The sequence below is a fragment of the Carlito syrichta genome, unplaced genomic scaffold (assembly GCF_000164805.1).
Source record: "Carlito syrichta isolate Samal-C Ts95f unplaced genomic scaffold, Tarsius_syrichta-2.0.1 Scaffold304388, whole genome shotgun sequence".
In the NCBI taxonomy this organism is placed as follows: Eukaryota; Metazoa; Chordata; class Mammalia; order Primates; family Tarsiidae; genus Carlito; species Carlito syrichta.
The window spans coordinates 366170-391913 of record NW_007248484.1 but is presented as its reverse complement, the minus strand read 5'-3'; the positions used below and the strand labels follow the sequence as shown (position 1 = coordinate 391913).

At 41.0% G+C, this 25744-nt stretch overlaps 2 protein-coding genes across 3 annotated transcripts in view; one reads left to right on the top strand and one right to left on the bottom strand.

Annotated features, from left to right (window-relative positions):
- The window catches only part of TAF7L (TATA-box binding protein associated factor 7 like), a 22755-nt gene extending 6422 nt beyond the window's left edge, over window positions 1–16333 (top strand). Inside the window, exons 3-13 of the mRNA XM_008059834.1 lie at window positions 302–380; window positions 2529–2662; window positions 3334–3463; window positions 3994–4049; window positions 6344–6385; window positions 7243–7315; window positions 7645–7758; window positions 8501–8737; window positions 8929–9041; window positions 10199–10258; window positions 16292–16333. Coding sequence (XP_008058025.1) covers window positions 302–380; window positions 2529–2662; window positions 3334–3463; window positions 3994–4049; window positions 6344–6385; window positions 7243–7315; window positions 7645–7758; window positions 8501–8737; window positions 8929–9041; window positions 10199–10258; window positions 16292–16333 — 1080 coding nt within the window. The remainder of the gene's footprint in view (window positions 1–301; window positions 381–2528; window positions 2663–3333; window positions 3464–3993; window positions 4050–6343; window positions 6386–7242; window positions 7316–7644; window positions 7759–8500; window positions 8738–8928; window positions 9042–10198; window positions 10259–16291) is intronic.
- Window positions 16334–21535: 5202 nt separating this feature from the next.
- Window positions 21536–25744, bottom strand: part of DRP2 (dystrophin related protein 2) — a 42677-nt gene continuing 38468 nt past the window's right edge. For both annotated transcript variants that reach the window (XM_021713263.1, XM_021713264.1), the window contains one exon: window positions 21536–25500. In XM_021713263.1, coding sequence (XP_021568938.1) covers window positions 25376–25500 — 125 coding nt within the window. In that variant the 3' untranslated portion in view covers window positions 21536–25375. The remainder of the gene's footprint in view (window positions 25501–25744) is intronic.

The window sequence follows — 25744 nt, the reverse complement described above, 5'->3', positions numbered from 1 at the left end:
CTGGGCTCCGGTGATCCTTCCGCCTCAGCCTTCCAAGTAGCTGGAATTACAGGCGTGCGCTACCACACCCGGCTGATTTTTGATTTATTGTAGAGATGAGGTCTCGCCAAGTTGCCTAGGTGGGTCTCGAACCCACAGGCTCAGGCAGTCCACTCACCTCAGCCTCCCAAAGCGCGGGATTACAAGCTGAGCCACCAAGCCCGGCCTAGGTTTTATTTAAGAGAGAGCTTTGTTTGATATATCTATTAGCTGCCAAGTAGACAATTAATTCTTCTGATTTTTCAATTTACCTCCTTTTTAGGAACATGCTTGTATTGTCAGAAGCCTAGTACATTCTAGAAGTGTCACCATGAAGGATAAACTCAAAATTGACTTATCTCGTAAGTAGTTACTATCCTTTCACCATACATTGCTATTTATTAAGGGATTGCTTTGTGCCAGGCACTATACTAGGACTAAGGATGTGAAAAAATAATACGTGTAGAATTTTATCTTTACCTTGATGGACTCAGGGTTTAGAGAGGCTTAAATCCCCTTAAAAGGAAAGGAAGTGGGAATTATGCAACTTCAGGTAATTATTATAGTGTGTATAAGGAAGAACCTGGATTCACCTGTGAGATTTTCATACTGCTGGTAGTCTCCTGTATATATGCTTTATGGTTTATGAATGTCCAAGAGAATGACAAATGGATATGCTGTTCTCTGTTTACATAGGTGACATATATTTGTTTATTTTAAATAACGTTTGTTATATTTTCAAACCATACACCTGATAAGGGGTTAATATTGAAAATATAGGCTGGGCATGGTGGCTCATACCTGTAATCCCAGTGCTTTGGGAGGTTGAAACAGGAGAATCGCTTGAGGCCAGGAGTTCCAGACCAGTCTGGGCAACATAGCAAGACCCCTATCTCTACAAAGTATTTTAAAAATTACCTGGGCATGGTGGTGCACGCTATAGTCCCAGCTACTCAGGAAGCTGAGGTGGGAGGATCACTTGAGCTCAGGAGATCAAGGCTGCAGTGAGCTATGATCACACCACTGCACTTCAGCCTGGGTGACAAAGTGTGACATATATATATATAAAATAAAAGTCAGCTGTAGAGTGAAAATTTTATTAGAAATTAGGGAATTGGCCTGGCATGTAGCATGTGCTGTAGTCTCAGCTATTCAAGAGGCTAAGGCAGGAGAATAGCTTGAGCCAAGGAGTTCGAGGTGGCAGTGAGCTATGTTAGTACCACTGCACTCCAGCCTGGGTGACAGTACAAGACAAATAAAAAGGAAGAAAACATATAACTACAAGAAAATAACCCAATTTTATTTTTTTATTTATTCATTTATTTATTTTTTTTGAGTCAGAGTCTTACTCTGTTGCCCAGGCTGGAGTGCAGTGGCACACTCACGGCCACTGCAGCCTTGACCTGCTGGGCTCAGGCAATCCTTCTGCCTCAGTCTTCTAAGTACTTGTAGTTACAGGCATGCACCATTACACCCAGCTAATTGTTTGATTTATTGTAGAGATGAGGTCTCACCAAGTTTCTCAGGGCTGATTTTGAACCCTTGGGCTCAGGCAATCCTTTTGCCTCTGCCTCCCAAAGTGCTGGGATTACAGGTGTGAGCCACCACACCTGGCTCAAGAAAACCCAATTTTAAATGGGCAAAGAATCTAAACAATAAATACATGTTTTCAGATGAGGCTTGTCTGTCTGAAACACATATATCATAAATAATATCTGTTATTTTTGTGTTAATACAAAGACATATATAAAGAAGAAAACAAAAAGTAGCCCATAATCCCATCACTCAGCTAACTCTTGTTAACAAAAACATAGTACAAGTTTAGGGTTATAAAATTCAGAAAAATGGAGAATATTCAATAAAAAGTTCAAAAGAATAAATGAAACCCTACATCCTCACAGTTCTCCAACCTTGATGCCAAAGATAACTACTATCAGCATGGTTCTGCAGCTTTCTTTTTTCACTTAACATTAGATTACACCTGAATCCTCATGTGTTAAGTGACATTCACGTTTGAGATATCTGAGCAGAATTCAGAGTTCAGTATATAGCTGTTGTATAGAATTTTATCTTTGTGAAGCTAATTAGAGATTTTAACTTGAGATTTAGTAGTACCATTCTAACACCAACCTTCTCTCACTCAGCCCTTTGAAAAAAACACATGTGCAATGACATGATTGAATAGTCTAAAAAAATGAATGGGTTTAAATGAATAGAATTTGCCTTTCAGGATGAGAATGAGACATTTGCCACTTCACCCACATTTAGTTCACACCCATTAACAAGAAACAGCTATGAATGAGTGACATAAATTGGGAAAAGAGAGCTCCACATACTCTCCCTTCTTTTCTATGGGAAGTTCGTAATTGTGTACACAATTCTAGCATTATGAGAAATAGGTTTCACTGAAAGATTAGTGTGTCTTACATAAGTCTTCATTATTTAAACCTTAGGAGGCTTGAGAGTTCATTGGGAAGATGTCAACTTTAATCTTCTTTACTTCTTTTCAGCTGATAAGCGTCACGCAACTGTTGAGATAGAAGATGTCTCACTAACTGCTAAACTAGTTGACTTGCCTTGTGTTATTGGAAGCCTGAAAACGCTTGATAAAAAAACCTTTTATAAAACAGCAAATATTTCCCAGGTATGAACTAGTTTTCTTAATTGATTTTCTCTCACATCCTTCGAGGAATCCTTTTCTCCCTCCATTTTTCTTTCAGTACTCCTTTCCACTAGGTGAATGGCTGCTTGTCACTTCTAATTTCCAGATTAATTGCACAGAAATGAAATGACATTTTCTGGTTTGGTGTTTAATCTTTAGCTTTTCAGTACTTTATTTTATCCAGATAATTTGTAGAGTTCCCTGTTTGCCATTTATAGTGACTTTTCTTTAATTAAAACATATGAACAGCTGGGATATTCTTCTGAACTTTCTGCTAAAGCAATGTGCTGATAACTCTGGAGGTTTAAGTTGGTTCTTATTCACCATCTTTGTTGTTGATCTCTTGTTTCCTCTCTAAATCAAAATGCCAAGATATATCTGTTTTCAATATATTCCCCCAGCAGGGGTGAGCACTCTAGCTAAAAGCAACCCTCAGAGTTCATATATAATGCTGGAGGGGGGTGAAAGGGAGAGAGAGAATATGAATACAAGATAATCTAAATGGGTATTATTGCATAATACCTGGTTTTCTGGAAGTGTGAAGAATCAGTTTCTTCTGTGCTCTAGGATTTCTGGTGGTAAGAATTATTATGATTTGTTGCTGACCCAAGATTTGCAGTCATAGACAACTTCCCTGTCTTTGCTAAATGTAGATGCTTGTGTGCACTGCTGATGATGGTGATCAGCACTCTTCTCCAGAAGAACCAGTTACCCCTACTGATCTTACAGAAATTGAGAAAAAGGAAAAGGAGAAACAGAAAAAATATATCTGGAAGCATGGCAGTGAGTTACCAGCCCCTTGCTCATTCTGACTACTTTTATCTGTTAAATCCTAATTCCTTGTGGTCCAAGGACTTCTTACATACTTGAGCTCTCATACATTCTTTTTTTTTTTTTGAGTTGGAGTCTCACTCTGTCGCCCAGACTGGAGTGCAGTGGCCACTCCCAGCCACTGCAGCCTTGACCTGCTGGGCTCCAGTGATCCTTCCGCCTCAGCCTTCCAAGTAGCCGGAATTACAGGCATGCGCTACCACGCCCGGCTGATTTTTTTATTTATTTATTGTAGAGATGAGGTCTCGTTGCCCAGGCGAGTTTCGAAGCCGCAGGCTCAGACAATCCACTCACCTCAGCCTCCCAAAGGTGCGGGATTACAGGCTGAGCCACCGAGCCCGGCTGCTCTCATACATTCTTAAGGGAAGGAGTCATGTCATGAGCCAGTGGCTTATAGCATGATCTTTCCCTTTATCAAATTCAGATAGATATGTGACTACCATCAGTCATGTATATATTTCACCATGTTGTATTTATTTTAGTTACTCCACCACTTAAGAATGTCAGAAAGAAAAGATTCCGGAAAATTAAAAAAAAGGTTAGTTGCATGCTATTTGTGTATCTGCTGGGTGGATTAGAAGATGATTATGTGTGGGAAAGAAAGGGAGAAATCTGTTGGGAATTAATTTGTTCATTCATTCATATGTGCGATAAACATTTATTGAGTATGAGCTAAATGCCAGGCACTGTGTACTAGCGGTTGGGAAAATAGCAGTGAATAAAAACAGACTTGATCCTTGAGGTTATAGGTTAGTCGTTGGGGGTTTGAAAGAATTTTACATTTGAAACTTCTGCTTTCAGTTTTTTATTGCAAGATCTAGTTTTAAAGTGAACCCATCCAAAACCTTAAAATTGAAAATTGTAGTTAGTTATACTCCTAACTTTACTTTAGGCTTGTAGAACCTTAAACAAGCTTCAGGAGTAGTGTGGCTTGGTTTCTTTTTTTAAAAAATTAAACATTTTATTTTGAAATAATTGTATATTTACATACAGTTGTAAGAAATAAAAGAGAGATATGGTATACCCTTTTGCCAGTTTTCCCTCTGTAACATTTTGCAGAACTATAGTACAATATCACAAACAGGAAATTGACATCATCATAATTCACCAATCTTATTCATATTTTTCCAGTTTTACTTGTATTTGTGTGTTTGTGTACGTGTGTTTAACTCTATGCAATTCTGTCTCGTGTAGGTTCACGTATCTGCTTACACAGTCAAGATACTAAACAGTTTCATCACCACAAAAATCACTTAGCCTGCCCTTATATAACCATTTCCACCTCCCTCTCACTTCATACCCCCAGTCCCTACACCTGGCAATCACTAAGCTGTTCTCCATTTCTGTAATTTTGTCATTTTGAAAATGTTATATAAATGGAATCATATAGTATATTACACCAAAGACTAGTTTATTTTTCCATTTAGCATAATCTCCTTAAGATTCATGCAAGTTTTGGCTGTATCACTAGTTTGTTCCTTTTTCTTGCTGAATAGTATTCCATGGTATGAATGTACCACAGTTTAACTGTTCACCCATTGAAGGACATCTCCATTGTTTCCAGTTTTTGACTATTATAAATAAAGCTGTGAACAGATTTTTGTGTCAGTGCAAATATTCATTTCTCTGGGATAAATGCCCAGGAATACAATCACTGAGTCATATGGTAGTTTGCACGTCTACTTTTATAAGAAACTATCTTACTGTTTTCTGGAGTGGCTGTGCCATTTTACATTCCAGCCAATAATATATTTGTGATCCAGTTTCTTCACTTCCTCATCTGCATTAGATGTTGTTGTCATTTTTTCTTAGCCATTCTGATAGGTATGTAATGATCTCATTGTGGTCTTAATTTACATTTCCCCGATGGCTAATGATGTTGAACATCTCATATGCTTGTTTTCTATTTGTATATCCACTTCAGCAAAATATCTGTTCATGCCTTTTGCCCATTCTCTAAATTGATTTTTTAAGTTGTTGAATTTTGAGAGTTTTCTTTGTCTTTAAATACTACTAGTCTTTTGCCAGATATGTAGTTTGTAAATACCTTCTCCTAGTCTGTAGCTTGTCTTTTCATCCACTTCTCAAGGTCTTTCAAAGAGCAAAAATTTTTAGTTTTGATGAGGTCCAATTAGTTGATTTTTTTGAAGGATATTACCTTTTGTATTAAATCTAAGAACTCATTGCTTTGCTGAGATTCTGAAGATTTTCTATTTTTGAGTTAATTTTTGTAGAAGGTATGAGGTTTAGTTCAATGATTTTTTTGCCTAAGAATGTCCAATTGCTTTAGTACTATTTGTTGAAAGGGCTGTCCTTCCTCTGTTGTTTTGTTTTTGCATCTTTGCCAAAAATCAGTTGGGCATATTTGTGTGAGTTTATTTCTGGGTTTCCTATTGTGTTCCACTGATCCATGTGTTGAGTCCTTTACTGATATCACAGTGTAGCTATATACTAGGTCTTGAAATCTGAAGAATTATTGCTCCCATTTTGTTTTTCTTTGTCAATATTTTTTAGCCATTCTAGAGCCTATACTTTTCCATATAAATTTCAGAATAAGCTTGTCTATGTCTACAGAAAACCTTTCTGGAATTTTAATGGGAATTGCATTAAACATATAGACCAATTTGGGGAGAATTGACATCTTTGCTATGTTGAATCTTCCAATCCATGAACATAGTTGTCTTAGCTTTTTATACTCTGTTGGTCAACAACATTTACTGAGTGCCTACTAAATGCAAAGTTAAATTAAGAATAGTTGTAGAGTTCTTTAAGCTTTACTGAAGTAGATCAGTCATACTATAACTTCATTGTTGGTTGTGTTTTATTTTATAGCCTGCTGATTGCAAACAAGTGGAAGAAGCAAGCTTTACTGAGGTAGACCAATCATAATGTCATTGTTTACCCTTAATGTGTTTTATTTCATAGCTCACTAGTTCCAACAAACCAAATAAATCATAAAAGTTACTTTTGAGCCTTCCCTCTCACCTCTAACACCCACTTCCATACCCGTACATTAGATTGATTTCACTGAAAACTGAATTCATCCTTTAATGTTTGATAACTCCTCTTTAGAGGAAAAGATGGAATTTGGCTATTGACCCTGTATATTCTAATCTGTTTTTTTCTCTGATATTTATTTCAAAAGCCATTCCTTGGAAGCCAGGGTTCACTTTTAACAGCAATTGTTTGCAATTGCTTATTCCCCCTCCAAGTCCTAATTTCTATTTGTGGCATGGCAAATTGGTTGCTGTGGAGATAATTATCTAAAACTGGATTCAAGGGAGACTGTGTAGCTAAGATCCAGTTTTTGTAGGAACATCTCTAGTAATAAAGATGTGGGGAAATGAAATCTGGGAATTTGTATCTTTAAACCAATTTACTTCTAAATAATGAATAATTATAGTTCTTTGCCAATATGGATCAGGGCAAATAATTAATAACTGAGATCTAAGGATTGTATTTCTGAGAGTGGTCTTTACCATAGAGTTACAGATTAAAAAGATGAAATGTCTCAAATAATTTAATTGGGAAAAATAAGTGTACTGTACAAAATTCTAGACCCGTGTGTAAAGATTCCTTCATAAATAGCACTACTTGAAGTAGAAATTTGGTTGGATGAGCATCTAAAGGTATAATCATTTGAATTCATTGGTATGTAGGAAAAGAACACTCCTGAAAAACAAAAGGCATTAAATGACAATACTGGCATCACCTCCCCCACTTTGCTTCAGCCCACTGACTCTCCAGATGTGGAAAGGGAGGTAAAAAGATTGCTGTGTTCAGATGCTGAAGCTGTAAGTGCCCGTATCCTTTTAAAAAATATTTTCTGCATAGTCTGTTCCACCCTATATGCACGTGCTGATGAACTCTCACCTCTGGTATTTGTGTGCCAGTTTTGATATGTAAAACTTAAGGTTTTGGAAATTTGTGTTCTAGCTAGGAAGAATAAATTTATATAACAGAAATTTATGTGCTTGTTTAATTGAAAATTCACTTCTCCAAACTAGGAATTCAGATACAAATGGCCTAAAGTTAGACTAAATGAAATAGCACTTTTACCCAAAGAACTTCTTCCTCTCAGCTGTGTCTTCTCCTTTCCTTCTGTGTTTTCCTTGACTGCCCCCTCCTTTCAGGATGGGAAGTCATTGCTGAAGGTGAAACCAAAGAAATAGAATGTCAAGGCTTTATTCCAGGCTTTGAGCTGTCTCCAGGAACAAGTGAGTACAAACTGGGTCATATCTCATCAGGTACTTTAGTAAAGGGAAGCGGGCACTTCAGATAGGGGAGGTGTTGACTGGGTTTCAAATCATTTCTAAACTCACAGGCTAATCACAGAAAAAGGATGCCTCTGCCCTTCTTCCCTCTTACTGGTCCCTCAGCACTTTAGGGGTTTCAGATTGGCATTCTGATCTTCCATCCACCCCTGGTATTCTAACTTCCTTTGCACCCTTAGATTCTCTACATGTCTTCATCATCGAATATGTGCATTTCCTGTCATTGTTTTGTGAAGGGAATGATCATCCTGCAGGAAAAATTATTTTTAAAATTCACTGGTAGCTGGGCGCAGTGACTCACATCTGTAATCCCAGCACTTAGGGAGGTGAAGAAGAGAGGATTGCCTGAGTCCAGAAGTTTGAGATCAGCCTGGGCAACTTGGCAAGACCTTGTCTCTACAAGAAATAAAAAAATTAACTGGGCATGGTGATACACGCTTTTAGTTCCAGCTACTTGGAAGGCTGAGGCAGAAGAAACACTTGAGCCCAGCAGGTTGAGGCTGCGGTGGCCATGAGAGTGCCACTGTACTCCAGCCAGGGCAACAGAGTGAGACTCCTACTCAAAAATAAATAAAATAAAATAAAATTAATTAATTAAAATAAAATTCACTGGTTGTCCAGTGAGTTTGAAAATAAAGAGTATAATTGTATTTGGAGTATGAGTCACTTGCAAAGCTTCAGATAGTTTCACCTTCCTCTTGCTTAAAACCTATAGCATATGGCATGCTTCGGGAGGTGTCTAGTGACTCTAGCGGTCACAGTGGTGATCATGATGATGAGGATGAGGATGATGACGAGAAGCAAGAAGAGGAAGAGGATGATGAGGAGGAGGATGAAGAAGAGGAAGAAGAAGAGGAGGAGGAGGAGGATTCTGAAGATCTGGAGAGGGAGCTCCAAGCCAAGTTTATTGAATCTGGCCAGTATGAGGCAAAGGAAGGCGCCGGTCCAATAGGTAAGTCATAGGAAAAGACAAAGGGATGGGAGAGGGTAGGTGGCAGTGCCAAAGGCTGCTCTAAACACAAGTTAGATGCAAGGCTAAGTTTGAGAAGTGATTTCTCAGATGTATAAGAGTTTTACTTGATTTGGATCTCAGTCCATTAGTTTAGGCCATATTTAGATAAAGTTTGTGTCTGTCTCTGTTAGTCATGAACATTCAGAAGCAGATTTATTACATGGAGAAAAGGCTCTACAAGATTCAGAACAAAGCACAGAGACAGAAGGATCTCATCATGAAAGTGGAAAACCAGATACTCAAGGTAAATTCTTGTTGGCTGGTAAAAAGAAATCCTGATATATGACTTTCAAAATATCCTGTCTTTGTGTTTCCTCTTATGTCATCTCTAGCAGTGTTCTTGTTCACTCATGAACCTAAGCAGACTCTTAGAAACTCCCAATAAAAGAGATCCCTCTTTCCTTTCACCTGAGTACTTTTGATCATCTAGTATAAGCATTTTTGGAAAGAGACCAGGTGATTTGAGATAATAATTGCTAATATCAAGCATCTGCTATATAAAAGGCACATAAAGACTTAAGAATTGAACATGTATTAGCTCCTATTATCCTCACATCCCTGAAACATAGATACTGTCACCATTCCCATTTTATAGATTAAAAACTGGAAACTCAAAAGAAGTAACTTGCCAAAGATCACAGTAAATGATAGGGTATAGGTTGATCCCTGCTGTTTGTATCAAAATTTATTCATTACAGTAAAAGATAATTAAATGAGTTTTTAAATTTTTCAGTACATGCATGAGCAAGAATACATATCTTGCTTTATTTTTATTAATACATTTTTAAGAGCTTCAGAAAGCATGTTTAGGCCATGGTTGCTTCCCTTTTTATAATGAGGAAAGTTCTGAAGCCTTTGGAGAATCCCTTGCCAGATTTCATTTTCTATAAAGCTATAGTTATCAAAGGGTAGTAACTCGATACAGAGCTATACCCATTTTGGGTATTGTCCTGTAGAATAATCAAGTAAGATAATAGATATGGGCACACTTTGAAAGATACAGATACAGGGTATTATCGTGATTATTATTGTTGCATGTAGCACTAGTTAGGAATAGTAATATTCTGCCCTAGTGAGAAAAAATGGAGGAGTCTTCGGCATCAGATTCTAAGCCAGCTTATCTGACAGGTCACAACAGCCAAAGAGCTTGTGTGCTACACTAGAAAAAGATAACATTAAGGCGTTTTAAGCATTTATTTTAGGGCAAGAAGAAAATGCTGTATAGCGTTTATAAAATCAAATAGGATGCCACTGTAGTTAGGGAATGTGATTTTTATACTCTAAATCTTTCTTCCCCCCAAAGTGCTCTTTTGTTTTCTTGCTTACAAATTATTTGCCAGTCTCCTTGTCCCCCTTGGTTCTTTTTTCCTTTGAGACTAACTGATACAATTTGTTTTCCAGAAACATCTACGGACTATGCTGGAGCAGCTTAAGTTACAGGAAAAGCAAACAAATGAGCAGGTAAGGAAGTATGTTTTCACGTTAACCAAAAAACATTTGATACAAAGAATCCCCGGCTTACCCCCAATATTATTTCTGGATGTTCCTCTCACAGGAATAGGAATGGTCAAATCTTCTAAATGAGGGTAACAGGGTGGAACAAGGTATTTGTGAAAATTCACTCATTCAACAGATATTGCATGCCTATAAAGTTAAAGGCACTGGATGTACAGTGTTGAATAAGACAGATACAATACAGTAAGTCCTAACTTGCCGTCATTAATAGGTTCTTGGAAACTGCAACTTTAAGTGAAATAATGTATAACAAAACCAATTTTACCATAGGCTAATTGATACAAACAAGAGTTAAGTTCCTATGGCATATTTCTGGTCAAAAAATATCACCAAACATCTAAATAAAAACCAAAGCACTTCTAATAATAAACATTGAAAAACTGTGAGCTATACGTACATTTAGGAAAGAGTAGTAAAAATAAGTAAGATAATTATTAACCAGTTATTTCAGTTCAAGGTTGAGAGTGGCCAGAGCCTATCCTAGCAGCTCAGGGCACAAGGCAGGAACCAGCCTTGGACAGGACGTCATCTCATCATAGGGCACACCCACACATACAAACCCCACACTCACTCACACTGGGACCATTCAGGCATACCAATTCACCTAATGTGCACAATCTTCAGGATGTGGGAAGAAGCCAGAGCACACAGAGAAAATCCATGCAGACATGGGGAGAATGTGCAAACTCCACACAAGCAGTGGCTCCGGTGGGAAGCAATTTTTTTTCTTGGCAAAGTTATAACAAAACAACATTGAACTAGATGTTATTAGAGGACCTTTTGTACATCATCTCACTTAAAGTTGCAGCTTCAAAGGACTTGTTGATGACATTAAGTGAGGACTTACTGTAATGAAAATGAAATGTTATTTGAAGACCTGCTGTACTTGTCCTCATGGAGCTAACAGTCTAGCAGGGGAAATTGACAGTAAACAGACTGTACAAATATAAAGGTACAAATTGTGAAGAAGTGTTATGAAGAAAAAAAGTTGGTGGTGCTATTAGAATAAAGAGAGTAGTCCTGAGTTAAATCAGGGAATCATGATAAGCCTCTATAAGGAGGTGATATTTAAGCTGAGACCTGGAGGATAAGTTCAGGCAGAGTGGGATGAAGAGCCTCTTCAGTGGAGCATATGCAAGGCCCTACACAGGGAAAGAACTTAGCCTCTTTGAGGACCTTGGGAGGATTTAAAGCAAGGAAGAGAAGGGCATAACATAAGGTTGGAGAAGTAGGCAGAGGCCATATGTAAGTTTCTTTGCAGATCATGATAAGGAGGATGTGAAAGCCCTTAAAGAATTTTACGCAAGAGAATCATATCCTTTTTCAATGTTAAAGATTAACCTGATTATTATTTAGAGAATAGTTTGTAGGAGGGCAGAAGTAAAGCAATGAGGCCAGTTAGGAGGCTGTGTAGTAGTCTAATAAGAGATGATGCTAACTTGGACTAAGGCAGAGGCAGTGGAGATGGAAAGAATATAGATTTTTTAAAATTTAAAAGTATTTGAGTTGGGGGTCTTACTGTGTTGTCCAGGCTGGAGTGCAGTGGCACCATCACAACTCACCATAGCCTTGACCTCCTGTACTCAGGTGATCCTCCTTCCTCAGCTTCCCAAGTAGCTGGGACTACAGGTGTGCACCACCACACCTGGATAATTTTTTAAATTTTTTTGTAGAGACAAGGTCTCGCTATGTTGCCTAGGCTGTTCTCAAACACCTGGGCTCAAGCAATCCTCCCACCTCAGCCTCCCAAAGTACTGGAATTGCAGGCATGAGCCACCATGCCCAGCAAGAATATAGGTTTTTAAACTGCAATAACAATGTTTTTATAACACCTTTATGGAGATGTAATATACATACCATGCACTTCACCCATTTAAATTACACAATTCAGTGGCTTTTAGCATATTCAGAGTTGTGCAGCTATCACCACAGTTTTAGAATATTTTCATCACCCCAAAAAGAAACCTTGTACTCATTAGTAGTCACTCCCCATTTTTTCTGAGTCTTTTCCCTGCCCAGCCCTAAACAACCACTAGTCTACTTTTCTCTAATCTACAACCTATTCTGGTTATTTCATACAAGTGGGATCATATAATATATTATCTTTGGAGTCTGGCTTCTTTCACCTAGCAAAATGTTTTCAAAATTCATCCATGTTGTGGCATGTATCAATACTTCATTCAATTTAAGACTGAATAATATTCCATTTTATGTATATACCACATTTTGTTTATCCTTTCATATGGGTTTCATTTGGGTTGCTTCCCCTTTTTGCTATTATGAATGATGCTGCTACGAACATTGATATATGAGAGAATGTATTTTGACGGTAGAATTGATGGGGCTTCGGTCAATTACTGAGTATTGAAAGAGAAGAAAATGTAAGGATGAGTTCCAGATTTCTAACTTGCACAACAACTATATTATTCAAAGCCACAAGAGAGTGTACCATGTGAAAAGAGAAGCAGCAGTGTGGGATAAATAAGGGTCATGTAGCTGTACAGAAAATGTGCAATGCCTCACCTATAATCCCAGCACTTTGGGAGGCCAGAGCAGGAGGACTGCTTGAGCCCAGAGCAGGACTGCCAGAGCAGGAGGACTGCCAGAGCAGGAGGACTGTTTGAGTTTGAGACCAGCCTGGGCAACAAAGCAAGATCTCATCTCTATAAAAATAAAAAAAAATTAGCCGGGTGTGGTGGCACACACCCATATAGTCCCAGCTACTCAGGAGACTGAGGCAGGAAAATCATTTGAGCCTAGGAGTTCAAGGCTGCAGTGAGCCATGATCTTGACAGTGCACTACAATCTGGGGGACAGAGTGAGACCCTGTCTCAAAAAAGAAAAAAAGAAAATGTATGCTGACACCAGCTCTATACTGTTGAGGGTAACAATTTTAAAGAATATGGAGGTTGTGTTATGAAGATGGGCTTAGCACAATGCTCTCAAGGTAGAGGTACTGCTCCCCATCCCTGTCCCCACAAGGCCAGGGGAATTTTTATGTTCTATATAATCCTTCTTCTCAGCAAATCACTTATTCAAGGACTGCTTAAAACCAACCAGGTGAGCAATTAATGACAAGATTGCTTTATTACTTACCATACATCTTTGTTTTCATTCATGTAAGTACAATCACATCAGGATAAGGACATTTTGGTCAACAGCAGACCACATATAACTGCGGTCCCATAAGATTAGAATGGAGCTAAAAAACTTCTATCACCTAGTGACATTGTAGCCATCATAACCTTATAGCACACTTTATTTTTTAATAAATTGAGTGTAGCCTAAGTGTACAGTGTTTATAACATCTACAGTAGTGGACAGTAATATCCTAGGCCTTCACATTCACTCACCACTAACTCAGGCAACCCCAGTCCTGCAAGCTCCATTCATGGTGAGTACTCTATTACAAGTGTACCATTTTTAAATCTTTTTTTTTTTTTTTTGAGTTGGAGTCTCACTTTGTCACCAAGACTGGAGTGCAGTGGCCGCTCTCGGCCACTGCAGCCTTGACCTGCTGGGCTCCGGCGATCCTTCCACCTCAGCCTTCCAAGTAGCTGGAACTACAGGCAGGTGCTACCACGCCCGGCTAATTTTTGATTTATTGTGGAGATGAAGTCTCGCCAAGGTGCCCAGGCAGGTCTCAAACCCACAGGCTCAGGCAATTCACTTACCTCAGCCTCCCAAAGTGCGGGATTACAGGCTGAGCCACCGAGTCCAGCATCTTTTTTTTTTTAATTGGAGTCTCACTGTTGCTCAGGCTGGAGTGCAGCAACACAATCACAGCTCACTGCAACCTCAACCTCCTGAGCTCAGGCGATCCTTCCACCTCAGCCTCCCGAGTAGCTGGGACTACATGCACATGCCACCATGCACAGCTATTTTTTAAACATTTTTCTTTGTAGAGATACAGTCTCATTATGTTGCCCAGGCTAGTCTCGAACTCCTTCGTTCAAACAACCCTTCCACCTCAGCCTCTCAAAGTGCTACAGGCATGAGCCACCACACCCGGCCTTAAAATTTTGTATATCCTATTTTTGCTGTACCTTTTCTATGTCTAGACACACAAATACTAGCCATTGTGTTCCCATTGTCTTCAGTATTCAGTAGTCACATGCTGTATAGATTTATAGCCTAAGAGCAATAGGCCATACCACATAATCTAGGTGTACAGTAGGCTGTACCATCTAGGTTTGTGTAAGTACACTCTATGATGTTTGTACAATGACGAAATCACCTAAAAATGAATTTCTCAGAATGTATCCCCATCATTAAGCAATGCGTGACTATAGTTAGCATTGAGAAGTGCTATTTTCAACATAGAAATGTAGCTATAAACTTTACTCAGAGTCCTTTGTGGTAGTTCATTTATTCAACATAGATTTATTGGGTGCCTACTTTAAGCTAGGCTCTTCAGGCAGCTATAAAATGCTTATGATGTAGTCTCTGCACTTGGGGAGAAATTCATGAGAGGGGCAGGGACGTAAGGGGATGAGAGTTCACTTCTGTTCCTGGGTATTAGGGAAGGCTTCATGGAGAAGATGATGTTTGGGGCCTTAACATGTAGGTAGGGTTTGAATAAGGAGATTAAAAACAGGAAGACCTATGAGAAAGCAGCATGCATACTGGCTTGGAGGTGGTGATGCCTGGCTAAAGGGTTTAGATTCTTGGTGTAGGTCATAATGAGCCTTCAAAACCTTTTCACCTAGGGAGTAACTCAGGAAGATTTTTCTGCCAGAAGTACATAGGAGAAATTGGAGTGGGAGAGACTAGAGGAAGGTGTAAGTGGTAGAAGGAAACAGAACTTATTCAATTGATTAAATTTACAGACAAAAAGGGAAACAAAGATGAGTCCAAAGCCTAGGTAAATGGTAAATAGTATGCCATTAATTGAAATTAAGACAACAGAAAGAGGATTTGGGAGGCTGGGGGTTGGAGAAGTTGTTGAGTTTAGTTGGAAGTGCTTTTGAAAATGGGAGATTGAAGAGAGACAGAAATGGTCATTAAAGTTGTGGGGTTAGATGAGTTATCCAGGTTGACTGTTCAGTATGAAGTCTGAACCTGGGGAAAAACCTACCTTTAGCAGGTGGTAGGAGGAGAAAGAGCCTACAAGGGAGAAAGAACTGGAGCAGTCAGTGGTTGTAATCATGATCAAGCAAAGGGTCACAGCATCTGAGTGAGAAGAGCCTCTGAGTTACTGCACACAGCAATTATAATGGTTTGGTACGTGATGTACACCTCATAAGATTATTTTACAATGCTCCATTCTGTTCATTTCAAAGACTAAAATTCTATATGAATTTACCTAAATTGAATAATATTGAAAAATAATCTTTGGAACAATATGTCCTATGAAAAACTAATAATATTTGTTCCAAAGAGGATATACATATCTGAATGTTATTGATCACTTTACCACTTCAAGTTAAAAAATTAAATCCTATACCACAAAAGGTTCAGGGCTTCTCACTTAGAAAGCATAAGTAGAACATCATGTTCAGGACTCTGACCCAGTTTCTAAGTGTCTCATAATGTGGCAAGAAGCAGTAGGTAATACTCAATATAAGACCCATTGTGTTCACTGGGACAAGAGACTATACCAACTGCCTTATCCTCTTACTCTTAGAACATGACTACAGTGATCCTATCTCCTTTGCCCCTACAGTGAGTGGTGACCTCTGTATATTCTTTACAGAAGCACAGATTCTTAATAGTATACCTATTCAGTTTTTAAAAGCAGATTCACTTTTAAAGCTTCCTTTTTATAAGTTTGGCATAATAAATGGCAGTGTCATGGCCACGACACTGTACATGTATTCTTCATTGTGGCATTGTTCTTTGGAACATTAGAAGACTAAAATAACCTTATAAATGCCAAATAACAATAGTTTTTTTGCTTCGTGTAAGTAAATTCTAGATTAAGTCATGAAACTTAAGAATTCAGATAAGTTTTTCATGGTTTTCTGCCTCTCCTTACAGCTCATTTCCCTCCAGGAACAATTGACATGTTTTCTGAAGTAAGGAGAACCTTTAGCCTGGCACACAAACCTTGGATTCACCATCCAGCCTGAAGACTGGATGAAATTGTGCATGTTTCTGACCCTTCAGTTGCCTTATGTGAAATCAACTGTATTTGTTAGCACCTTTCTTGCTAGTTATAATGTTTGATGTTTGTAGTCATATAAAAAGGGACAGTATTAAAAAAAAAAGTAGTAGACTTAAAAGACCCCATTCAATCATGGGGCTTAGTTTATCTTTGTCAGTTTGAGAATTGGTATTACTGTGATTATTATTTTGGAGACTGGGTCTTGCTGTGTTGCCCAGGCTGGACTTGAACTCCTGGGCTTAACACATCCTCCCACCTCAGCCTCCTGAGTAGCTAGAACTACAGGCACACAACACCGTGCCAAATGGGAATTATTTATACTGTTTCTGTGCTATGGTGCCAGCAGATGAGTTAACCATTCTTGCCAAAGGCAGACATTCTAGCCCCTTTGTTTGAGATTTTCTTAACTCTTCTGTTTGTTTGCAGCATTTCCTAAAACAAAAACAAAATATCAATTCATTTTTACCAAAGACTAGGACCTTCCACAGTGAATTTACATGCCTACCTCGCAGCAGTTAATACTAGGTTGGGTCCAGTCTCTGTTCGGGTACTAGGGCTGTTGTCCTGCTCAGGGATGATTTCTTGCTTCTGCTTACATTTATTCTGCTGTTGTGTTTTTAGGAAGGGCTGGTTGTTATTCACCAGCTAAGGGAATAGAGTAGAGATGAAGAAATTCTGAGCTGTTATCTTCATCATAAGCTTCCTCAATGTAACACCCATCAGAAAAGGTTAGGAAGAACCAGATACCTATAATGCCTATGAAAACTTCCTTAACAACCTTAGGTTGTTTGGAGTTCTTTTTCAGCTGTATTAAATTTTCATGATCCATGTTCTTTAAGCAATAAATAAATTGTTTCTTTTAAATTGATTGCTGTTAATTTATTAAACCGTCCCCATGATGAACACACTCATATCGAAAAGGAAACAAGGAGACAAACAATAAAATCTATGTCTTGGTTTGTTTGGGCTGTTATAACCGAATACCACAGACTGGGTAAATCATAAACAACAGAAATGTATTGCTCACAGTTCTGGAGGCTGAGAAGCTCAAGGCATCAGCAGATTTGGCATCTGGTGAGGGTTCTGTTTGTTTCATAGATGGTGCCTTCTTGCTGCGTCCTTACACATGGTGGAAGGGGTAAATGAGCTCCCTCAGGCTTATTTTAAAAGGGCACTAATCCCACTCACAAGGGTGGACCTCTCAGGACCTGATCACCTCCCAAAAACCCTGCCTCTTAACACCAACACATTGCAGATTATGTTTCAACATGCACCTTTTGGGGGGACACATTCAGACCATTTCACTCTGATTAGAAAATGACAGAAGATATCATCAGTCATGGGCATCCTTCCAAACAGTTCTTAGGATAACTCCTAATGAACTAAGCTAATTATCTTGTATTAACCATATAGCATTGGAATTTGGAGAAGGGGTGTATAGAGAAGTGATAAAATGGCAGCTCCAATATTTGGATTGAATTATTATGTAGTGAAACAAACACAAGGTTGGAACTTGTCTTGGGCAAATCTCTATGCTTCTTAGAGCCTCTGTTTCCTCATCTGCAAATCAAGGGTGATGATGCTTATCATACAGAGGCATCTGAGAATTTTCTGGAAGTAGCCCAGCTAGCCTCAGATGTGACCCAAATTGACAAAGTTAGTGCTGCTTTAGGAAATGTACTCCCAAGTTCTCTGTGCTTTTAATGCTCCTACTCCAAGATAAAGTTCAGCCATGGGCAGAGAAGAGGCCAATATGTGTAGGCACGGCCTGTGGAGGTGGGATGGAGACAGCAGGAATACTGGGGGCAGTGCAGGGGGAGAAGTAGGACTGAGGGAGACAGGGATGTTAAAGGCAGACAGGATGAAGCCAAGATTTGGAGAGAAGTTAGAGGACACATTGAAAACGAAGAATTATTTTTTTTAAAAACCATTTTTTTTTTCCAGAAACTAGGAACCTAAAGTATGAAAATAAGGAGAAAGAATTCGGGAAAGGGATTGAGTGTCAGAGGTAAAAGGTAGGGGAAAGCCAGAGTTTGAAAAGAAGATAAGCCTCGTAGACAAAGTAAGGCAGAAGACTGGTATGGTAACAAATAGAAAATAGGCTGGGCTCAGTGGCTCAGCCTGTAATCCCAGCACTTGGGAAGCCGAGGCAAGTGGATTGCCTGAGCCCGCACATTCGAGGCCAGCCTGGGCAACTTGACGAAACCTCATTTCTACAATAAATCAAAAATTAGCTGGACATGGTAGCACATGCCTGTAGTTCTGGCTACCTGGAAGGCTGAGGTGAAAGGATCGCCTAAGCCCAGCTGGTCGATGCTGGGGTGGCTGTGAGCGTGCCACTGCACTCCACCCTGGGTGATGGAGTGAGACTCCAACTCAAAAACAACAATAACAAACAAATAGAAAGTACCCTGGGACATGCCAGAGAGACTGAGGCCATTGAAGGTGGTACATGAGCCACCGGTGACTTCCAGGAGTGAAAGAGGTAAAAGAGCCTTCATGCAGCCTCCAATACTGCAGGCCGAAAGCAGCTAGAGCTCTGCTAAGAGGCAGGATGTGTAGGGGAGACAACACAACAGGAAGGGCCACGGGCAAGCTAGTGTGGTTGCAAATGTCCTTCTCTCCCTTCTGCCACCACTTCTTAATGTAACCCAGGGAACTGCTTCACCACGCCCCTCTAGTTACCCGAGGTTTTTGTGGCTCTGATTGTGTGCCATCTCAATGTGCACTTGCACACATGTACACAGGAAGTTTTCCTTTGCTATAGCTCATTTTTTTTTTTTTTGAGTTGGAGTTTCACTCTGTCGCCCAGACTGGAGTGCAGTGGCCACTCCAAGCCACCGCAGCCTTGACCTGCTGGGCTCTGGCGATCCTTCCGCCTCAGCCTTCCAAGTAGCTGGAACTACAGGCGCGCGCTACCACGCCCGGTTAATTTTTTGATTTATTGTAGAGATGAGGTCTCGCCAAGTTGCCCAGGTGGGTCTCGAACCCACGGGCTCAGGCAGTCCACTCAACTCAGCCTCCCAAAGGCGCGGGATTACAGGCTGAGCCACTGAGCCCGGCTGCTATAGCTCATTGATTCGGACTTTTGCAGATCTGCACTGTTCCATATAATGGCATCCACTAGCCACATGCAGCTTTTGAGCATCTAACATATGGCTAGCCTGAATTGAGATATGCAGTAAGTGTAAAATATATACTGGGTCCCTGTAGGGGAACTGCTCTGTGATGGCATCCTGATGACCTTGCACTATCCACATGGGCCATGTGGGTAAGGCTCAACTGCAGACTGACTTGGGCCTTGGCAGGATGCTCTTTGATCCTCCCAGAGCATGGGAAGACAAGCAGTCTTGTGAGGAGTCATTACGAGACTGTTTCTCACTTGCCTCTCTATTTGGTGGGAGGCTGCCATGAGGCAGTTGCTCATCTGTCTCTCATTCCAGTAAGGCCTAGGGCTTTCTGCCTGTCCCATCCCCCACCCCAGAGGGTACAGCTGCAGGCCATAAAACTCCTTAGCTGCAGTGTGGCATTGGCTATGCAGCACCAGGGAGTTCCACTATCGATGTTGGTGCCATCTGGCCCCTTTTGTTTCAGTGTCATCCAGTGGGACAGGGGATGCAGGGAGCTGATACCATCGCTGATTTTGCTTTTGCTGTCTATATAAAGAATCAGCTATCTGAATCTATCTGCATTTCTTGGTTTTGTTTGTTTGTTTTTTACCCGCTGAATCTGTCAGCTTGCTTGACAATTCCAAAGAATTAGTAAAAAAAAATATATAAAAATCTCAATAATTGCTTTATGCTGATTACACGTTGAAAGGATAAACTTTTGATATATTGGGTTACTATATCCAAATTTGGTTAAATAAAATACATTTTTATTTTATAAAGATATGGTATACAAGTCAGGGTTAGGTACACAAGTACTGTATGTGCAGGTGAAGTTTGGGCCTCCAACTGGTCCTCACTTCCCCTGGTTTAGGACCAGATACCCTTTGTGTTGTTATGTGTTCCCCCTTACTCCCTCCCCTGGCAGTGTCCTGTGACTGCTGATCCCTCCCTTGTTCTATTGTGATTAATGTTCAGGTCTCACTTATGAGCGAGAACATGTGTTATTCAGTTCTTTGTTTCTGTGATAGATCACTAAGAATGACTGAAAATATAGACTGGGCTTGGTGGCTCAGCCTGTAATCCCCGTACTTTGAGAGGCCAAGGTGAGTGAATTGCCTGAGCCCAAGGGTTTGAGACCAGCCTGGGCAACTTGATGAGACCTCGTCTCTACAATAAATAAAATATTAGCCTGGCGTGGTAGTGCATGCCTATAGTTCTGACTACTTGGAAGGCTGAGGCGGAAGGATCGCCGGAGCCCAACAGGTTGATGCTGGGGTGGCCTTGAGTGTGCCACTGCACTCCAGCCTGGGCAACAGAGTGAGATTCCAACTAAAAAAAAAAAAATTAGTAGAATGACCGAAAATACATTATTAAAATTAATTTCTCCCATTTATTTTTACTTTTTAATATGACTGCTGTAAAATTTAAAACTACATATGTGGCTTGCATTATATTTATATTGGACAGTACTGCTGTAATTTGATGAGAAAAGAAAAACCAGTGGTGGGGATCAGAGGAACTGACAGGATTTTATTTTGCCAGAAAGTGGCATTTAAAATAGCTATCACCACTAATTCAGAGACATTTTAACACAAAAAAGTCATAATCTCAGTATAAATGATATTTAAATTGAATAAATATAACTTTATGGAAACTCCAATGCATTGTCTTGATTTTTCTTATATTGCTTCATGCTGGTGAAAAATTCCTCAGATTAATGTGTTCCCCCTTACTCCCTCCCCTGGAAACCATTGCTATATAGATTTCATCCCATGAGGTGATAGCTAGCTAATTTGGGGAGAGGAGGCTTGAGAGGGGGCTTGAGAGACCCATCCAGGTAACAGTGGTGATGGGACCAATGGAAGTATCTTTTTTTGTCCCATAGGTGTTGGACTCATCTGATGGGTTTATGTTTTAGTGTTTCTGTGGCTTCTTGGTCCATCTTCTCTCCCTACCTCCAAATAAGGGAAAGATGTGAAACATCAGTCAAAGAATATGACTACAGGAACAAAGTAAACAAATACAAATTTATTCTGTTCAAAGCAGAATTCAAGGGAAAGGGGGAAAGCACCACAATGAGTGGCAAAGTTAACCAATTTGTTCCCAACCCTGCCCATTTGTCCCAAACTTTTGTAGACTTCCATGCCACCCTTGCCACCTCCCTGAATACCTTCCCCAATTCTGATCCCTGTGACCAGTTCTTGCAGCCAGCAAGTAGAATAGCAGGCTTCAGTGTGGCCTCAATACTGCCCTGGCGACAGTGAGGACATTCAGCCGGGCCCCCTCCCAAATGCAGCAGCTGCGGAGGAGACCGACCTGGGAGCTGAGCCCTGGCCTTGAGCCTTTCCCTTTCCCACAGCCATTGGTGTTAAAAGGGTGAGAAGTAGCTGAAGTATTCCTTTGTTCTCTGCCCAGCTGAGGAGCTCACTTTCCACAGCCCTAGCATAGGGCCCCGTTTATCTCCCAGAATTGTTCCATGTTAAGGTAGCTACTTTCTTGGTTATCTGTCACATATGAGAAGGGAAATTGGATGGGAGTCTTGGCCCTGAAATGGTCCCAGATGCCATGACTCTGCCATTGAGAAGGCGAGTTCAAATAATGCTCTAGTCTGATTTGAAGCCCAAATCTCAAACACATACCCCAGAAAGCCCAGGTGTTCCTTAAAATGAATCTGAGGGAAAAACATCTTCCAGGATTGGCCTCTGCCTGGCCTCAGGGTTTCTCATTGCTGTGGTCTGCCAGCCCAGTTCCTAGAGCACCGGCAACTCAAACAGGTTTCTCTGCAGGGAAATATTTCCCAACTTTGGGCCTGGAAGAAAATGGGCACTCGAGGGCCTTGATACTAGCCTTTCCAGTCTGGAGAGAAGGGCACATGTCCTCCTGGGTGGGACCTTCCCTAAGGGAACCATATCACAGTCTAATGTCCCCCAGCCAGTTAGCCTTCCCTAACAATCCCCAATTAACGTGAATCCACTCTGCTCTAGCTGGATGCAGAGGTACCCTCTAATGGCTTTTTTGGTGTCTATCAAACTCTGTCACAGATAAATCGCCCATTAGTAGCCCTAACTGTTCTCTGATACTATTTGACAACAATCCCAGCAAACACTCACATTTCTTATCACTGATGCTAATCCCACAGTCAGAAGGTTTTCCTTAGGCTATCAACCCAGCAACTCCCTTCACCACCCTTCCAATGTAGATAAATCACACAGTGCCACATACAATACCTTTAGAAGACATGATATACAACAGATACCTAACAACATACAACACATTTCCGTAAATCCAACCCCAATTTGGATTCACAGTGCCCAGGGATCCATTTATCTCACTGAGGGCAAACTTCCCACACATACTACAGTGACTGTCACTGGGCTTTGAGTGACATACTCACCTCAGACATTAAGGCAAACACAGGCCCTTAAAGTGTCAGTGACCTCCTTAGTGAGAATTCAACTCTTGACCTGCTGCTTAAGTTCACCCACAACACAAATCCTACATACGTCTTTTCTACCATGCCTGGCTCACTGCAGTTGCTGCAGGCCCTCTGCAGCCCAAGAGCTCTTGGTTGAGGAGTGGAGAGGGGAAAGGGAAAGGACTTTCCAGCACTTTCCTGGTAAAAGATTGTTCCATAATATTTGCCCTTCTAAGGCTTAGCAGGCATATACCTCCAAGTCCCTGAGCCCTCTGTCTCACAGTCCTGTCCACAATCTAGGCCCCTACAATTATGCCCCTACTCCAACTGATGCCCAGGCTCTGTGATTGATACCTCCCTAACCTGCTTACCATCTACCCGGATACCAGTGCTCCCATCTGGAGACCTCATGAATACTATAGCAAATATTGTGGTATGAGGTCTGACACCCTAGACCTGAGGCTTAGTTGGGGAGGAGGCAACCCTAAGCTTCTGAACCCACACCACCACCCTACCTCCCCTGCAGCAGATCAAACCAGGTCCCTGGCAGTTCTACACACTGGCCCACAGCTTGACTATAACACAACACCCCAACTGTCTCACTCTCTCCTGATCTTGGTGGCAACTGCTGCTTTCTTTAAGGCCATGAGCCAGAACTTAGAAATTGGAAGGGGCCAGAGAATGTACTCTGTGTCTTAGCCTGGCAAAGGCTAATAAAGGTCTATTTGTTTCTTCTTTTCTGCATGAGATAGGCAGAGCTTGCATTTGCTCTGTTTTGGCACCTGAATCATTGTTTAAGGGAGCCCAGAAAAATTCACCCAAGGCCCAGGTCTCAAGGGAACAAGATATGGAATGAGTAAAGAGAATGGTGACTCTTCCTGTTAGATTCTTCTGTGGTCATAGGCTTCTGTTGCTTTGGTCTTGAGGACAACCAACCCCAAACATCAATGGAGAGAGACATCCTAGGGGAGCAGCCAGGATCTATCTATCTTTCCACCCAGAGGCTGGGGCTAACAAAGAGCAAGGCAGAACATTAATACTTCCAGAGGTATTAGAATTTAATGTGTGAGTGAGGCCAGGAGAGCACTAATGTACAGTAGATATGTAGAATAGATATGTATGTCTATAAACTTAGGCAAATTAAGTTGACTGCAGGGCTCTAGATTATAAAGCCCCTCTTCGTAGAAAACTACCTAAGTAGGTTCTGAATTTGTTCAAAGTTCCCAAGCTCACTTCCCCACCCTTACTATCTACAGTTTCTGGATACAAGGATCATGGTATATGTTGCTTTGGAAGAGTTAGTTCAGTTTGAAGATTGAGTTCACCTTCCAGAGTTAGAACAGTTTTATGCATAGGAAGGCCTTACTGTTGTCTGGATGGAAAGTGGCCAGCTTCCTGATTTGTGGCCAGGGGCCCCTAGGGAGAGGCAGCTACTCATGGTGGCCAGTTGCAAATACCTTAATTAGCTGGAAGCAATCAGCCACCTCACTTAATTCAGCCTAAGAGCTAGAAGGTCACAGCCTGGGAGTGTGTTAGGCAGTCATACTCCTCTAGGCTAGAGGGGGGCTTCCCCTTTCTCACCCAAGGAGAAAAAGACCCCCTTGCTGAGCAATCTGCCATTCCTTCCCCATGTCTGTGAGGACAGACTCAGAGGAGCAAAGGGTGGTTTCAGCTGGGTTTCCAGAGCAACTTAGTGGTTCTCTCAGGATGCTGAGGCCTTCAGGAAATAGGAGGATTGGGGGCAAAATATCTAAACCTATTAAGTATATCTTTAATATTTCCAAATGAACTTGAGGAAGGTCTTCCAGGGACTGAGGCAGAAGAAACTGAAGGTATTTGCAGAAGAAACAACATCTAGGCAGCATCAGAATGGCTAGAGATCTGTCCCAGAGCTGGAGTAATAGGATACACACTGCCCAGACTGTTTCAGGGGCACTTGGGGAGGAGGGGTATCTCAGTGATACTTTGTTGCCTCCCTGAGTTGGGACAGAGAAAATAGGGTTAACCCCTGTGGATTCATGATGCTGGAACCTTGGGGTCATTAGGCTTCTCCCTCTCCATAATTCCATGGAAAAGGGAAAGGAGCCAGTGGGCACTGCTTAACTCTACAAGTCAGCTTCTCTGTTCCCCATCTGAATGGCCAAGTACCATTTGCCTGGGCTGCAACAGAAGGGTACTTAAGGGAGCAGTCTCAAACTTAAAGATTAAAGGGAACATTTCTAGAATCAGAGGAATCATGCCTTCCCTTTCCCTGTTGCCCCCCGACACCCACCTCACATACCACCAGATCCCTTCTGCTGCCTGGAGCCCAGATAACTTTGCTTGAGGAATGTGGGGCCAATAGAAACTGGGAAGGTTGGGTGAAGGCTGAGGGAAGGCTTTGATCGGAACCAGGAGAGGACTATGGACTATAGGATGGAGATCTGGCTCCATCAAGAGGCAAGCAAGGTGTTGGCAGTCACATCAGAGCTTCTCACACTGGGGAAGGCATGGCGGAGCTTCTCCATGATGTCCTCCAAACGCAGACTGACATCCTTGCTCTTAGACCCCACATCATCTGAGTTAAAAGAAAGAAATTTGAGAAGAGAACTGGAGGATGAAGGGTGGACCTGCTTGCAATGTTTGCATCTCCCTGGCACAATGCTTAGTATGTAGGAGACACTTGATATATTTTTGTAGAATAAGCACACGAATAAATCAATTAGTAAACTAACGATTCCTGACTTTAAGTGCAAAGCCATGAGGAGAAACTAGTCCCAGCCTTAGCAAAATCTTGGGCAGGAAATCTGGGGCAAGACAAG